At 43.2% G+C, this 16,492-nt stretch overlaps 1 protein-coding gene across 2 annotated transcripts in view; it reads right to left on the reverse strand.

Moving 5' to 3' along the window:
* Positions 1-246: 246 nt before the first annotated feature.
* Positions 247-16,492, reverse strand: part of dffb (DNA fragmentation factor, beta polypeptide (caspase-activated DNase)) — a 32,910-nt gene continuing 16,664 nt past the window's right edge. The window contains exons 5-7 of one of the 2 annotated variants that reach the window (XM_051931211.1): positions 14,760-14,933; positions 11,958-12,058; positions 247-303 (exon numbers count right to left, since the gene is read on the reverse strand). In XM_051931211.1, the coding sequence (XP_051787171.1) occupies positions 291-303; positions 11,958-12,058; positions 14,760-14,933 (288 nt within the window). In that variant the 3' untranslated portion in view covers positions 247-290. Of the gene's footprint in view, positions 304-9,082; positions 9,471-11,957; positions 12,059-14,759; positions 14,934-16,492 lie in introns of those variants that run through there. The other variant, XM_028807324.2, reaches the window with a different exon arrangement.

Here is a 16,492-nt window from a genome sequence, read left to right on the forward strand (position 1 = left end):
CCTGCAGATTTTATTTTTTTCTCCAGCCGTCTGGAGTTTTTTTTGTCTTTTCTGTCCTCCCTGGCCATCGGACCTTACTCTTATTCTATGTTAATTAATGTTGTTTTATTTTAATTCTTACTTTGTCTTTTATTTTTCTTTTCTTCATCATGTAAAGCACTTTGAGCTACATTATTTGTATGAAAATGTGCTATATAAATAAATGTTGTTGTTGTTGTTGAAGTCCCTTTCTTCAAGTATTGGTGGCTTCTCTGCCCACTGGCACAGATCTTGGCTTGGCAGGGTGGGTCTCAGCTTAGAGGTCTACAAAGAGAAGTATAGAAATTGTCAACTTTCAGCTTTCCAAACATGGATGGGCAATTCAGCTCATATGTTTCAGAGAAAAGTTATCTTAGAGAGTGCAAGAGGTCATTTGTATACAGTGTCCAGAGAGTTCCATGAAGATGAGTGCATGTAGTTTGTAATGTGTAACTTTTTGTGCTTGGATTAAAGTCACTTCCAGTTACAAAATAAGTGCCTGCTTATAGGACTGTTATTTTGTCCATCATGGTGACCACTCATTAAATTCTGCCTCTTTGTTCTAGACGTGGGTGTCTATTTGGTGACTTCTGGTTTGCATCTTTGTCTACATCTTTGTTATCAAACAAACTTCAAGGCCGAAATTGGTAAAACTACAGTTCAGCCACTTAGTTTCAAATGTAAGTCGGGTTTGGTAAGGCTGGATTTTTACATTCCTGTTAAATCTGCTATCTTAACAGGCCTGGTGTGCCATTAAAAACCTAGCAGAATGTGCAATGCCCACTTTGTCCTACAGTGCCCTGTGAACATCTGCAGTTGATCCCTGACACTTTTGGGATTGGCTCTGGCTCCCCAGTGAAACTAAACTGGATATGCATGTTAGAAAATGGAACAAGGCAAGTTGATCAATAAATTTAAAACTAACCTATTGTTGTTTCCAAAATCTTTTAAATTATTTTAGCCATTAATTAAGGAAATATTTTATAATCATTATTTAGAAGGATAATGGGACATCAATTATCAAAGTTGCCCAGAATTTATATATACTATATTTATTCCATGTGTGACAAAAGCTGCTATACCAGCACTCAACCTGGCACAGACAGACGCAGGAGACACACTGATAAAACAAATAAATGTTTTTGTTTTTCTTTTCTTCTCCTGTGGGCAACGCCTTCCCTGTTCCCACAGGCACAACACAGTCCCAATAAGCACAAACCCACACAATTCTTCTTCTCTTTCTATTTCTCTTTCTCTTTTCTCCACCACTCCTCTCCGACAAACTTCACACAGGCTCAGGAACCACTGCAGCGCCCCCTGGCGGCACCCCCGGATCAAAAGGGGTTGTAGAGAACTCCATCTCACATGGAGCCCTGGGGGAATCCGAGGCACCACTGCCACCAAGGGGGGCTTCCATCCAGCATCCTGGGGGAGATACTGTTTAGTCCCTGCTTGTTCCCCCGGACCATCGGCCGGGCAAGGGCCCCAGCCATCCGCCACACGTGCAAAGACAGAAATACAGTAAAATAAACATTGGCTTACTGTGGACATATTTCTTTAACATTGCTGGTAATTTGGTGATTGTCATTTGATCAGTTGACATAACTACTTGAATTGTAATTCTCCAGTTGAGATCAATTTAATTATTTCTTATTTTTATAAACACAATTTGGCCATATGCATGGAAAACAAGCCCAAAATGGCCCATGAAAAATAATAACCTTAAAATGATGCTAACATTATTATCATAATGACAAAATATTTTAACAACCAGGTAAACATATCACAGAGGCTCTAGGCTAACAAAGTAAGATCATCCAGATGGTTGAAAATCCTCTTTCATGACCCTTGCTCCCAGGGGACTTATGCTTTTGAAAATGTATAATCTTTTATTTTTTGATAAAATATAAAAATCACTATGCAGTATTGGGTGGCACGGTGGTGCAGTGGGTAGCGCTGCTGCCTCGCAGTTGGGAGACCTGGGTTCGTTTCCCGGGTCCTCCCTGCGTGGAGTTTGCATGTTCTCCCCGTGTCTGCGTGGGTTTCCTCCGGGTGCTCTGGTTTCCTCCCACAGTCCAAAGACATGCAGTTTAGGTGGATTGGTGATTCTAAATTGGCCCTAGTGTGTGCTTGGTGTGTTTGTGTGTGTCCTGCGGTGGGTTGGCACCCTGCCCAGGATTGGTTCCTGCCTTGTGCCCTGTGTTGGCTGGGATTGGCTCCGGCAGACCCCCGTGACCCTGTGTTCGGATTCAGCAGGTTGGAAAATGGATGGATGGACTATGCAGTATTCTTTAATTTGCTCAATGTCTGCCCATCTATTGTGAAACTGGTTTAATTTTGTTCAGAAGCACCAAGACCAGTCGTGTCGCACTCTATCTACACAAGCCAGGAACCTACCCTGGATGGAATGCCAGTCCATCACAGGCCCACTCTCTCAGAAAGAGAGTCAACTATCAGCCTAATGTCTAATGGATGTGGGAGAAAATCACACAGAGACACAGGGAAGAGCCCTCAGACACAGAGCAGCTAGAGTTAGATGCTGAAGCTGTGAGACAGCAGAATGAAACACTGCACCTGCTTTGTGCGCCATCATCCAATTCAGTTTCGAAACTATTTAATCCAGTTTGGGTTTAAGTGGATGGGAGCCTTTCAAGGTAGCACAAGTGCACAGCAGGATGAATCACCAGCTTGGATGCCATTCCGTGACCAGGAGCCCTCACTTGCAAGCCCACATTCTGTCATGCAGGGTGAGTCAGAGTGGCCAGAAAGTCTAACTTGCACATCTTTGGCATGTTGTAGGAAACTAAAGTAGTGAGTTCTGAGTTTTATGAACATTTTGTATGGTGGTGCTCTTGATAGATGGCTCGATCCCAGCTCTATAGTCCTGGGTCCCATTCCCTGCCAAGTCACACCTTATGTCAAGTTTGGAGTTTCCTCCCATTGTTATGTCAAGTTGTTCTTATTGTCCTTGTGTATTTCCTTCTACATTTCTAAAGGCACTTGGTACTCTAAATTGGTTCACTTTGAGTTAATATAGCCCATGATGGGCTGCAATTCTGTGAAAAGTTGTTTTTTGCCTGCCACAAAATGCTCCAATTACCTGCAGCTCATATTGGAAAAAGAGGTTTTAGAAAAATGAGTGAAGAATAAAAAATATCACAGCAGCATTCAGCATGAAAGCCTGCTACTTTGCACTGGCACTGATGACATTGCCCCTTTAGGTAGCAGGTGTACCCAGGTTACGTATGTCCTTTGGCTCATCTTATGTATCCAATCCACTGAAGTGCTGTGATTATGGTTGTGGTGTTTGGTGGTGGACAAGTGGTAGTTGGCATTAAATGGTTAAACTCTAGAAGCAGTGCTGCCTTTAATCGCAGTGAATTTATGCAGAGAAGACATTGACAGGGTGTGATTAGGGACCCATTCTGACACTGTGTGATCCATTAGCTGATCACAGTGCCATAGACATGAGGTGTCATTACTGCCTGCCAGCAGCAGCAACATTTGACTGACGTGTTCTGCCTATCAGATTTGACTACCCTGAAAGAAAGTTATGGAAGAAACTCCTATGGAAAAGAAGAAGGATTCTTTGAAATTCCGTTTCAGGTGAAATTGAACAGTATTAGGAGTAAATATCTAATTACAATGATCATTAACAGGTCTGACTGGTGTGTTTACTGCATCAATGAATAGCAAAGACAATTATTGAAATATTAATTTAGAGGCATTATGTTATTCACTTTTCAAATCTGCTGATTCTGACATATAGGGACTGCAGCACTGGGTGCATGAACCCAACCTAGATGGTATGCTGGTCTGCAAGAGGGCACACTTGTATTCATATGCCTACAGTCCTTCACTCAAGGCCAGCTGACAGGTGTCCATCAAATGTACAGGAAACCTGCTGACTTGAGACCATCACACCACTCCACACTGCAGCCTTCTCAGCAACATATTTACACGTTAGACGTCCCCTTCATTCCACTGAGAGCCAGGAATTGTGCAGACCACTGAGGTAAACTAAGTCACTGCCTTGTTCATGAAAGCTGCCCGACATGATGTTCTTTTGTATATGGTAAAAAATCCTGCTGAAAATACCCATTTGAAAAAGGACACAGAGGGTCCATGACAAACCTAGGTATGTGTTAGCATTCATATGATATTTATTTGGTATTAAAAAATCTAATATGTGTCAAGAAAACTTTCCCCACACATTACACAACCATGAACAGCCTGCCCCTTTCACACAAAGCAGGCAAGAGCATGGATTCATGTGGCTTACACCAAATTCTACCACAGCATTTGCATTTCACAGAAGAAACTAAGATTTGTCAAAAAAGCTAAATTTTTTCAGAATATAGTCGTCTTGTTTTGGGCATACTGTGTCCAGTGCTGCCTCATTTTCTTGTTCTTAGTTGGCAGAAGTGAAACCCTATGCATACTTCTGCTGCTATAATCGATCCAGTTCAAGGTCTGGCAAGGTGTGTATACTCAGAGACTCCCTCCTACTCTCCACTGCTGTAAAGAGTTGTCATCCAAATATTTGTAGCCATTGTGTTAGTTTAATGAAGTCTCGGCATTTTTCCCTTATTGACAACAATTTCACCCACAGGATTTGCTTTACATACTGTATCCAGCAGGGGGTACATACTCCATGGGAATGTGTTCTTCCAAGACTGTAGTCATACTTGAGACAATATGCACTGATCAGCCACAACATTAAAACTGATAGGTGAAGAGAATAACATGTAATATTTATAAAGGTATCTGTCCATGGAAGGGATATGTTACGATGAATGTGAACAGTCAGTTGTTGAAGTTAATGTGTTAGAAGCAGGAAAAATGTGTAAGCATAAGGATCTGAGAGAACTTGACAAGGGCCACATTTTGATGGCTAGATGACTGGGTCATAGCATCTCCATAATGGTAGGTCTTGTTGGGCCTTCTCAGTATGCTGGGATTAGCAGCTACAAAAAGTGGTCCAAGGAGGGACAACAGGCTAGTGACAGGGTCATGGGCACCAAGGCTCACTGATGCATATGTACAGTGAAGGCTAGCCCATCTGATCACGCAGAAGTGACACTTGTCACAGGAGGCTGGGGGTCAGACCCAGCCGGGATGCCTGGAAGGACCGGGAAGTGGTCTATACGTCCCCCGGGCCACGAGGGGGCAACTACCCGGGATGATGAGAGGACCACGGGGACGGAGCAAGGAGGCTCAAACCCACAGGGGCCTGTGGCCACCACCAGGGGGCACCCCGAGCGTCGTGGAGCCCGGGAGATCAACACTTCCGCCACACCTGGGAAGGTGGAGGAAGGACCTTCCAGGGACGCCTGGAGTGCTTCCAGGTGCAAGGGCGGCATTTCTGCCGCACCAGGAAGTGCTGCCGGAAGAGTGTCATTAGGCACCTGGAGCACATCTGGGTGGAAATAAAAGGGGCCGCCTCACTGCAATCAGAGAGTTAGAGTCTGGAGCGGAAGCAGAACCAGGATGAAGCTCCCGTGAGGAGAGGAAAGGTGGGACACGGAGACTCAGAGAAAGGCCCGTGTGGAGGGTGATTGGTGACAGGAGCACTTTTTGTTGGGCGTGCTTTTATTTGCAAGAATAAAAGTGTATTTTATAAAGAAGTGGTGTTTGTCTGATGGTGTTCGGACCCGTGCTCACAATGGCACCCCAGATGGGACCCTCTGCCTGTTCCAAGGCAGGGACCCATCGCAAAAATAATTTTGTGAGTGGTCCGGCACTTCAGACCACCGCACACACATGCCGCGTGGAAGCGGCCCGCACACACACCGTGGATGGACTGCGACTCACCCAGGGTACCGCTGATGGTTTGCGGATCCACCATCTCCACCTGATGCGGACAGAGAAAACCCGGTGTAGCAGGAGTGCAGCTGACTCCCACGAGCGCGCCGCCGCTAAGGGTGCCCAGGACGGCAGTGCGTTGGGGAAGGCCATGCCGAGGAACTCCCCACGGACAGACGAGATCCGGGAGGTAAGTTCCCTGCCTAATGGCATTCAGCCCTGGGAGGCCGGACCTTATTTGTGTGTTGTAGGCAGGGACTGCCCAGATCCGCGTCGGTGGCAGATGCGCGCAAATCCATGGGGCTTTGGCAGCTCGAAGAGCTGGGGAGGAGGAACTGTTGCAGCTCGGAAAGCCGCTGCAGCAGAGGAGCTGCCAGGAGGCTTGCCACTGCACCAGGGACCAGAAGAAGATGGCGGAGAACCGGAAGTCCCTCCCTGAGGTGGATGAAGGATTGAACAGTGTGTGTCGTGTTCCCGTCGATGATTGGTCAGAGGCGGGACCGGTGAACTTCCATCCCGAGCCGGGGGAGGACCCGACGAAAGCAGGAAGAAAGCTCCACAGTGCGCTGCTGACGCGCAGGACTGATCAACAGGTAGGTCCTCCGCCAGCTGATGTTCTGTTTGTGCCTGCGGCTCAACATGACCCAGAGGTTTCCCTTCAGTTCACCGAGTCGTTTTGACAGGTATTACGTGACCTTCGAGACTGCACAGTCGAGCTGGAGGGAAAGGTGATCGTGCCACAACAGACACTATGACAGTGGGCAGAGCAGTGTGGTGCTGGAATCTCTGGTTGGAGGATCGTGGCGGTGCAGGTGAGGCCTGTACCGTAAAGGGAAATGGAGATGCGCGCGAAAGCGTCCTGGTATCGTGCAGTTCCGGTGACCAAGTAGCCACACCTTTCCCGTAGGGAGACTCAAACCGTCAGGGCGCCCCAGAGGAAAAGGAAGAACCGGAGGAGTGAAGCCGGCTCTTCCCACAAAGTGAGACGTCAGCTCGGTGACGGGTCACCCTCTGCGGTGGCAGAGGGAAGCCCCGAAGTCAGCGGGGAAGACGGGAGTGCGAACGGTCCTGTTAGACAACCCGATGACGGGGGCACGAAGGCCGCGGAGCAGGTGCCGAGGTTTCGGCTGCCAGGATGCCGGCCGAAGGGGGGAGCGTTGGCCCTTTAACCTAATGGAGAACGCCAGGCAGTGGTGTCAGGGCAACGTCTCTGTCCATTTCCGCTTTGTCTTTTACAGGACCGGGCCCTGGACCACCACATTTTGAACCCGCTTCGTGGGAGACCTGCCCTCATGGGATGGGCTGCTACGCCCAACAGGTCTCCACCGGCGATGGGGCAGTGTCACAGGAGGCTGGGGGGTCAGACCCAGCCGAGACGCCTGGAAGGACTGGGAGGTGGTCTATACATCCCCTGGGCCACGAGGGGGCAACTGCCTTGGATGATGAGGGGACCACAGGGACGGAGCAGGGAGGCTCAAACCCACTGGGGCCCGTGGCCACCGCCAGAGGGCGCCCCGAGCGTCATGGAGCCCAGGAGATTGTCACTTCCGCCACACCTGGCAAGGTGGAGGAAGGACCTTCTAGGGATGCCTAGAGTGCTTCCGGGTGCAAGGGCAGCACTTCCGCTAAACCAGGAAGTGCTGCCGGAAGAGTGCCATCAGGCACCTGGAGCACATACGGGTGGAAATAAAAGGGGCCGCCTCACTCCAATCAGAGAGCTAGAGTCAGGAGCAGGAACAGGACGAAGCTCCCATAAGGAGAGGAAAGGTGGTCCACAGAGACGCAGAGAAATGCCCGTGTGGAGGGTGATTGGTGCCGGGAGCACTGTGTGTTGGGCGGACTTTATTTGCAAGAATAAACATGTGTTTTATAAAGAAGTGGTATTTGTCTGATGGTGTTAGGACCCGTGCTCACACACTGTAGCACAAAACGCTGAATGAAATAAAGGTGACAGAACACACAGTGCATCTCAAGGTGCTACGTTTGGGGTGCTGTTGTCACAGATCATTCAGAGGGACCATGCTGAACTCTGTCCATAACCAAAAGTGCCTACAATGGGCACACGAGTGTCAGAACTGGAACATCTAGCAACCGAAGGTGGCCTGGTCTGATGCATCTCAATATTCTCTTAGGTCATGTAGACAGCAGTTGCCTGTGGACTGTTTTCCTACAGATGAGATGGCAGCAGGATACCCTATGGGAAGAAGGCAAGCCGGCAGAGGTAGTATGATGCTTTAGGCAATGTTCTGCTGGAAAGCACTGGGTCCTGGCATTCATGAAGATGTTACTTTGACACATACCACCTACATAAAGATTGTTGTAGACCATGAACACCCCTTCATAGCAATGGAATTCCCTGACGGCAGAGGCCTCTCTTAGCAGGATAATATGACCTGCAACACTGCAAAAGTTCTTTAGGTATGGTTTGAAGAACATGGCAAAGAGTTCTAGGTGTTGACCTGGCCTCCAAATTCCCCAGATCTCAATCCAATCGAGCATTGGTGGGATGTGCAGGAAAAACAAGTCCGATCAATGAAGGCCCAAACTTGCAACTTACAGGTCTTAAAAAGAACTGCTTCTAAAGTCTTGGTGCCAGATACAACCACAGGACAACTTCAGAGGTCTGTTTTAGCAGCACAAGGGTGGCCTATACAACATTAAGTGGTTTTAATGCTGTAGGTGATCAGTGCATCAACCCCAGTAACCATTACACAGATATTAACATTACGGTACAAAAGAAAGGATGTATTAAACTGGTTTAAGTAATGCACTTACTCCTACAAACAAAATAACTGTTGTAGCCTACAGGACAGTACAATTGTCTTATGATGTTTAAGTAGGGTCTTCAATGATTGCCTGTCCACTTTTCGGAAGATACAGATGCATTGTTCTTGGCACAGATAGATAGCAGGAGATGTCTTGCACCCTTCCATAGTTTGGAATGGATTGGATTGTAGACACATACACATACATATATGTGCTGATTGATCTTTTTGTAATAGTATTTATTATACTCTTTTAATTGTTATGATAAAAAGGATATAAAGATTGTGCATGAAAATATAAATGTGTTTACTAATTTTACTTTACTAGTTTTACAAATCATCTGGGCATAATGATAAACGGACCATCACATTTGTGATTTTGTTGTTAGATATTTGGATCATATGTGCAAAAACAGCATTAAAATCCAATGTAATTCTCTCCAGTGGTGTTTCAAGCTGGCTACAAAAAGAAAATCCTACACATAAAATAAAAATTATATAAAAATGAACAAAATATTTTAATAAAATCAGCATTTCAAAATTAACACTGTTGCAAGTAATACACTTTCATTTGCATGAATAAATATATTTTTGGGAAATCCTTCATTTACTGCTGCATTTGGTGTTATTTTTCAAATAAAGATATTATGCTTCTATTTCTTAGTACTCTGTTTTTTTTCCTTCCTTTTAATTCTAACATACACTCTCTTTGCATCACAAGTCAAATTGTGGACTGTTTTCTTGTGGCAGGCGATGTGAACCAACTTGAGGTTGTCTATGGTGAATAGGAGTCTGTAAAAATAGTTGCAGTTAACTTCTCTACCGTTACGATTCTTCACAGCTTCTATCAATGCCGGAATGATGGCTCGTTTTTTTTCAATCCTGAAAACAATTAAACATTTCTTTAATAGTTTGCAAAAGTTAAAAACTTTTATTAGTATATTAAAATGAATGTGCATTCATCCATCCGTGTATTCTAGTAACTAGGTTGTGGCATAAAGCTCAGGCTATCCTGCCAGAATGAGGTGTAAGACAAGGGCCATCCTTTCACAGAGTGTCAGTTCATTACAATTATTCATACACCCACACTCACTAATAGGATGAAGGTTCAATAAAATCAAAGCAAATAAAAGAAGACACTATTTATGCTTGCACTTTCAAAGAAGCAACTACATTTTCTGTAGATGAACAATGTCCAACGTAAAGCATTTTCAGGTAAAAGTATAAAAGTAAGGGAATAAATCTATGGAGGATGGAAAGGAATTCTGTACAAGTAACTGGAATCTGGACGACCAAAAGTGCATTTTGCTTTTCACTGTTAACTGGATAATGAACAAAACAGTCAATATCAAATGGTTCGAAGGAATGAAAACAGGAAGGATCATTGGCTTTTGACTACTGCAGATAAAGTGGAGGCTTTCTGTCACGTTCCATCAGAAATAACAGAGATTATGGAAATAACGCCTAAGTCACGCACAAATTTTTAAAAAAAAAGTGTCACAAACAAGAATTACAAGATTCAAAGTGTTAAAGTACATTTTCTTGTCAAATATCAAATTGAAATAAGTTGCTTTTATATAGTATGTGCATTCAACTGTTTAAAAATATTGAAACAATTAACACAGATAAATAAGCATTAAGCAGCTATTTAAAACGATTCAGACATTGTGAAGTTCCCAGAAAAACAGACCAATAAAGTCAAGAAAAAATATAATTATTACATCATTAGGTTTATGAAGGCAATGCAATGATCACAGTGCAGTACTTATAATGTTACAAAAGCACCTACATTATAGCAAATATTAGAATAGCACAAGTTATAAAGGTGGGTATAAAGTGCAAAAAAATGACAAAATTGGTAAATGAAGGGAATAAACTAAGTGTAATCTGAAAGTAGAAAACAATTTTAAAAAAATAGGAGAACCAGAAATAAGGAGAAAGAAATACGAGAAAACCAAAAGAAGTTTGAAAAAAATGTTTATCTTGGGTGAGATGTTAATGAATGATTTTGGTTTTGATTATGAGAAACTATATTAATAAAAACACAGCATTATACACAACTAAGAAAGCTACAAATGTTTAAGTCAGTGAAGTACGTTTTTCTCAACTAATAATTATTAAGTTTTATTTGTTTTGAAAAATTACCCATTATACCTCCTTACCACTCTTTTATACTTATACCACCTACCTTTATACCTCCCTACACAGTTCACAGGAAGCCAAAAATCACAACTTCAGTTAAAACTGCATCTCTCCAAAAGTGATGCTTGAAAATACTCACTGACATCGAGGCAAATGAGTGGGAGATTGATATTTACGTTTGGCTAACATCCAACTGGCACAATCCTAATAGCCTCATACACAATATGTTGGTCCATTTCGCAGCTCTCCGAAGCAACAGTAGTTCAGTTAAAAAACACTGTAACCTGACCAGACTTGACCAAAATGTTATCCAGTATGAGCTCCTGGTGGGAACGACTGACTCAATGACAGCCTGATGACTTCAACTGTAAAGTAATTTTAAACAAAATAAGCCTCTCGAAAGCATTACTGTCTAACGCAAGCTTTCCAATGCAGGTTCTCACTTAACAGGCTAATAAGAAACATAAGATATTCTATCCAAGGAAGCTTGTTGGATTAAATGATCTCCTTTCATCTGGCAAAATTGGTATATTCTTATAAAACAAAAGATATGTAGGTAACCTGGAATGGAAATAATATTTTTATGAAATTATGAATGTATGGTATATGAAAAAGTTCATATAAATAAATCACATTTTAAACAAATTAAAAATGCATCAGTTGATTTGAAATATATTTTACATTATTAGCCTGTACTAACTCAAGGGAGAGCTGGGCTCTCACTAGGTAGAGATATAAAAAAAAAACACAAGTATTTCTAAGTGGAGCACAAAAAGAAACCCTGAAAATTTGCAGAGCATCCTGGAGTATGATTCAGGAAAGTATTTACATTTACATGTGAGAGAGCACAAATGCGACCTAAAGAGCGAGATTAAACATTTTAATCCAGTTCCTGATCATTTATACTCCTGTACTATCAGGTTCAAGTTATTAACAGTACCTTATGTCAGCATCTGATCTAGAACCCGTTTTGTAGTATAATAAGCCTAATAAAAGAGACCTGAGGAAAAAACATAATATGAGACAATTGACACTTGTGACACCTGAAGAGTGTCAATTCTAATGAAACAGTGAAAAAAGTCCTAGAAGTGACTTCCTTACATTACAGTACTATTAGTTGCAATTTTAATGTTCAAGTGGCTTCTGCTAAAAAGGTTGTGTATTAGTAAAATGCACACTTTCCTCTTTTTGCATAAAAATTATCTAGATGATAAGTCAATACATTACCTGTGGTCAAGGTTCCAGGTGCTAAAGAGGATCCTACTTTCTCGATTCCCATAAGGATTGATAGAATGCAGTGATAAGCACTTGTCTGTATCAAATGCTCCCTGAAAATACATTGATAACAAGTTAATACAGTAAAGGTTGAGAGATTTACAGGTATTAAAAGCTGCCTCAATAAATACACATTTTTAAGCTTAGAAAACTAATCCATTCTGTTGAAGGAAAGTGTAATATACAGTGCATCCGGAAAGTATTCACAGCGCATCACTTTTTCCACATTTTGTTATATTACAGCCTTATTCCAGAATGGATTAAATTCATTTTTTCCCTCAGAATTCTACACACAACACCCCATAATGACAACGTGAAAAAGTTTACTTGAGGTTTTTGCAAATTTATTAAAAATAAAAAAATTGAGAAAGCACATGTACATAAGTATTCACAGCCTTTGCCATGAAGCACAAAATTGAGCTCAGGTGCATCCTGTTTCCCCTGATCATCCTTGAGATGTTTCTGCAGCTTAATTGGAGTCCACCTGTGGTAAATTCAGTTGATTGGACATGATTTGGAAAGGCACATACCTGTCTATATAAGGTCCCACAGTTGAGAGTTCATGTCAGAGCACAAACCAAGCATGAAGTCAAAGGAATTGTCTGTAGACCTCCGAGACAGGATTGTCTCGAGGCACAAATCTGGGGAAAGTTACAGAAAAATTTCTGCTGCTTTGAAGGTCCCAATGAGCACAGTGGCCTCCATCATCCATAAGTGGAAGAAGTTCAAAACCACCAGGACTCTTCCTAGAGCTGGCCGGCCATCTAAACTGAGCAATTGGGTGAGAAGGGCCTTAGTCAGGGAGGTGACCAAGAACCCGATGGTCACTCTATCAGAGCTCCAGAGGTCCCCTGTGGAGAGAGGTGAACCTTCCAGAAGGACAACCATCTCTGCAGCAATCCACCAATCAGGCCTGTATGGTAGAGTGGCCAGATGGAAGCCACTCCTTAGTAAAAGGCACATGGCAGCCCGCCTGGAGTTTGCCAAAAGGCACCTGAAGGACTCTCAGATCATGAGAAAGAAAATTCTCTGGTCTGATGAGACAAAGATTGAACTCTTTGGTGTGAATGCCAGGCGTCACGTTTGGAGGAAACCAGGCACCGCTCATCACCAGGCCAATACCATCCCTACAGTGAAGCATGGTGGTGGCAGCATCATGCTGTGGGGATGTTTTTCAGCAGCAGGGACTGGGAGACTAGTCAGGATAAAGGGAAAGATGACTGCAGCAATGTACAGAGACATCCTGGATGAAAACCTGCTCCAGAGCACTCTTGACCTCAGACTGGGGCAACGGTTCATCTTTCAGCAGGACAACGACCCTAAGCACACAGCCAAGATATCAAAGGAGTAGCTTCAGGACAACTCTGTGAATGTCCTTGAGTGGCCCAGCCAGAGCCCAGACTTGAATCCGATTGAACATCTCTGGAGAGATCTTAAAATGGTTGTGCACCGACGCTTCCCATCCAACCTGATGGAGCTTGAGAGGTGCTGCAAAGAGGGATGGGCGAAACTGGCCAAGGATAGGTGTGCCAAGCTTGTGGCATCACATTCAAAAAGACTTGAGGCTGTAATTGGTGCCAAAGGTGCATCGACAAAGTATTGAGCAAAGGCTGTGAATACAGTAATCCCTCGCTATATCGCGCTTCGCCTTTCGCGGCTTCACTCCATCGCGGATTTTATATGTAAGCATATTTAAATATATATCGCGGATTTTTCGCTGCTTCGTGGGTTTCTGCGGACAATGGGTCTTTTAATTTCTGGTACATGCTTCCTCAGTTGGTTTGCCCAGTTGATTTCATACAAGGGCTGCTATTGGCAGGTGGCTGAGAAGCTACCCAGCTTACTTTTCTCTTTCTCTTGCGCTGACTTTCTCTGATCCTGACGTAGGGGGATTGAGCAGGGGGGCTGTTCGCACACCTAGACGATACGGATGCTCGTCTAAAAATGCTGAAAGATTATCTTCACGTTGCTATCTTTTGTGCAGCTGCTTCCTGAAACGATATGCTGCACGGTGCTTCGCATACTTAAAAGCTCGAAGGGCACGTATTGATTTGTGCTTGAAAAACAAACTCTCTCTCTCTATCTCTCTCTTTGTCTGCTCCTGACGGAGGGGGTGTAAGCTGCCGCCTTCAACAGCTTTGTGCCACGGTGCTTCGCATAGTTAAGCCAAACAGCCCTATTGATTTGTTTGCTTTTCTCTCTATCTCTGTGACAGTCACTGCTCCTGACACGCACTCCTTTGAAGGGGAAGATATGTTTGCATTCTTTTAATTGTGAGACGGAACTGTCATCTGTCTTGTCATGGAGCACAGTTTAAACTTTTGAAAAAGAGACAAATGTTTGTTTGCAGTGTTTGAATAACGTTCCTGTCTTTCTACAACCTCCTGTGTTTCTGCGCAAATCTGTGACCCAAGCATGACAATATAAAAATAACCATATAAACATATGGTTTCTACTTCGCGGATTTTCTTATTTCGCGGGTGGCTCTGGAATGCAACCCCCGCGATGGAGGAGGGATTACTGTACTTATGTACATGTGATTTCTCAGTTTTTTTATTTTTAATAAATTTGCAAAAACCTCAAGTAAACTTTTTTCACGTTGTCATTATGGGGTGTTGTGTGTAGAATTCTGAGGAAAAAAATGAATTTAATCCATTTTGGAATAAGGCTGTAACATAACAAAATGTGGAAAAAGTGATGCGCTGTGAATACTTTCTGGATGCACTGTATAAAACACTAGTACAGTGTACACACCTGACAGGAAAACCAGCCTTCTTGAGTGCAGAGATGATTACATTCCTTTTCTTGTCTGTCAAAATAACATCCATTATACTTTGCTTGCTTTAACTGGTTTATCATGACATCCACCACCTTTCTGTACTCGGTCTGAAGCTTCTGTGTGTTTAATTTTGAAACAGAATCCTCTACCTGAAAAGCACAATAGATTATTCCCAGGAATAGAAAGGCTTCTCTAAAATAAAATGCATCGTACATAATTTATTAATTATCATGGACACTACTGTAAAACATTGAAAGACTGTTAATTTGGTAAAAGATGTTCAACTAATGTACCTGTTGAATTAACTGATCCAAATTTTGGACATGGCTTCCCATCTAAGACACTAATCCAAAACGTGAACCCATTGTAGTAGCAAAACATACAGTTAGGTCCATAAATATTTGGACAGAGACAACTTTTTTTCTAATTTTGGTTCTGTACATTACCACAATGAATTTTAAAGGAAACAACTCAGATGCAGTTGAAGTGCAGACTTTCAGCTTTAATTCAGTGGGGTGAACAAAACGATTGCATAAAAATGTGAGGCAACTAAAGCATTTTTTTAACACAATCCCTTCATTTCAGGGGCTCAAAAGTAATTGGACAAATTAAATAACTGGAAATAAAATGTTTGTTTCTAATACTTGGTTGAAAACCCTTTGCTGGCAATGACAGCTTGAAGTCTTGAACTCATGGACATCACCAGATGCTGGGTTTCCTCCTTTTTAATGCTCTGCCAGGCCTTTACTGCAGCGGCTTTCAGTTGCTGTTTGTTTGTGGGCCTTTCTGTCCAAAGTTTAGTCTTCAACAAGTGAAATGCATGCTCAATTGGGTTAAGATCAGGTGACTGACTTGGCCATTCAAGAATTTTCCACTTCTTTGCTTTAATAAACTCCTGGGTTGCTTTGGCTGTATGTTTTGGGATTATTATCATGAAACGCCGCCCAATCAATTTGACTGAATTTAGCTGGATTTGAGCAGACAGTATGTCTCTGAACACCTCAGAATTCATTCGGCTGCTTCTGTCCTGTGTCACATCATCAATAGACACTAGTGTCCCAGTGCCACTGGCAGCCATGCACACCCAAGCCATCACACTGCCTCCACCGTGTTTTACAGATGATGTGGTATGCTTTGGATAATGAGCTGTTCCCTGCCTTCTCCATACTTTTTTTCTTGCCATCATTCTGATAAAGGTTGATCTTGGTTTCATCTGTCCAAAGAATGTTTTTCCAGAACTGTGCTGGCTTTTTTAGATGTTCTTTAGCAAAATCTAATCTAGCCTTTCTATTCTTGAGGCTTATGAGTGGCTTGCACCTTGCAGTGCACCCTCTGTATTTACTTTCATGCAGTCTTCTCTTTATGGTAGACTTGGATATCGATATGCCTACCCCCTGGAGAGTGTTGTTCACTTGGTTGGCTGTTGTGAAGGGGTTTCTCTTCACCATGGAAATGATTCTGTGATCATCCACCACTGTTGTCTTCCGTGGACGTCCAAGTCTTTTTGCGTTGCTGAGTTAACCAGTGCTTGCTTTCTTTCTCAGGATGTACCAAACTGTAGATATTGCCACTCGTAATATTGTAGCAATTTCTCGGATGAGTTTTTTCTGTTTTCGCAGCTTAAGGATGGCTTCTTTCACCTGCATGGGGACCTCCTTTGACCACATGTTGTCTGTTCACAGCAAAATCTTCCACATGCAAGCACCAC

This window comes from Erpetoichthys calabaricus, chromosome 8 (genome assembly GCF_900747795.2).
Source record: "Erpetoichthys calabaricus chromosome 8, fErpCal1.3, whole genome shotgun sequence".
NCBI lineage: Eukaryota > Metazoa > Chordata > Cladistia > Polypteriformes > Polypteridae > Erpetoichthys > Erpetoichthys calabaricus.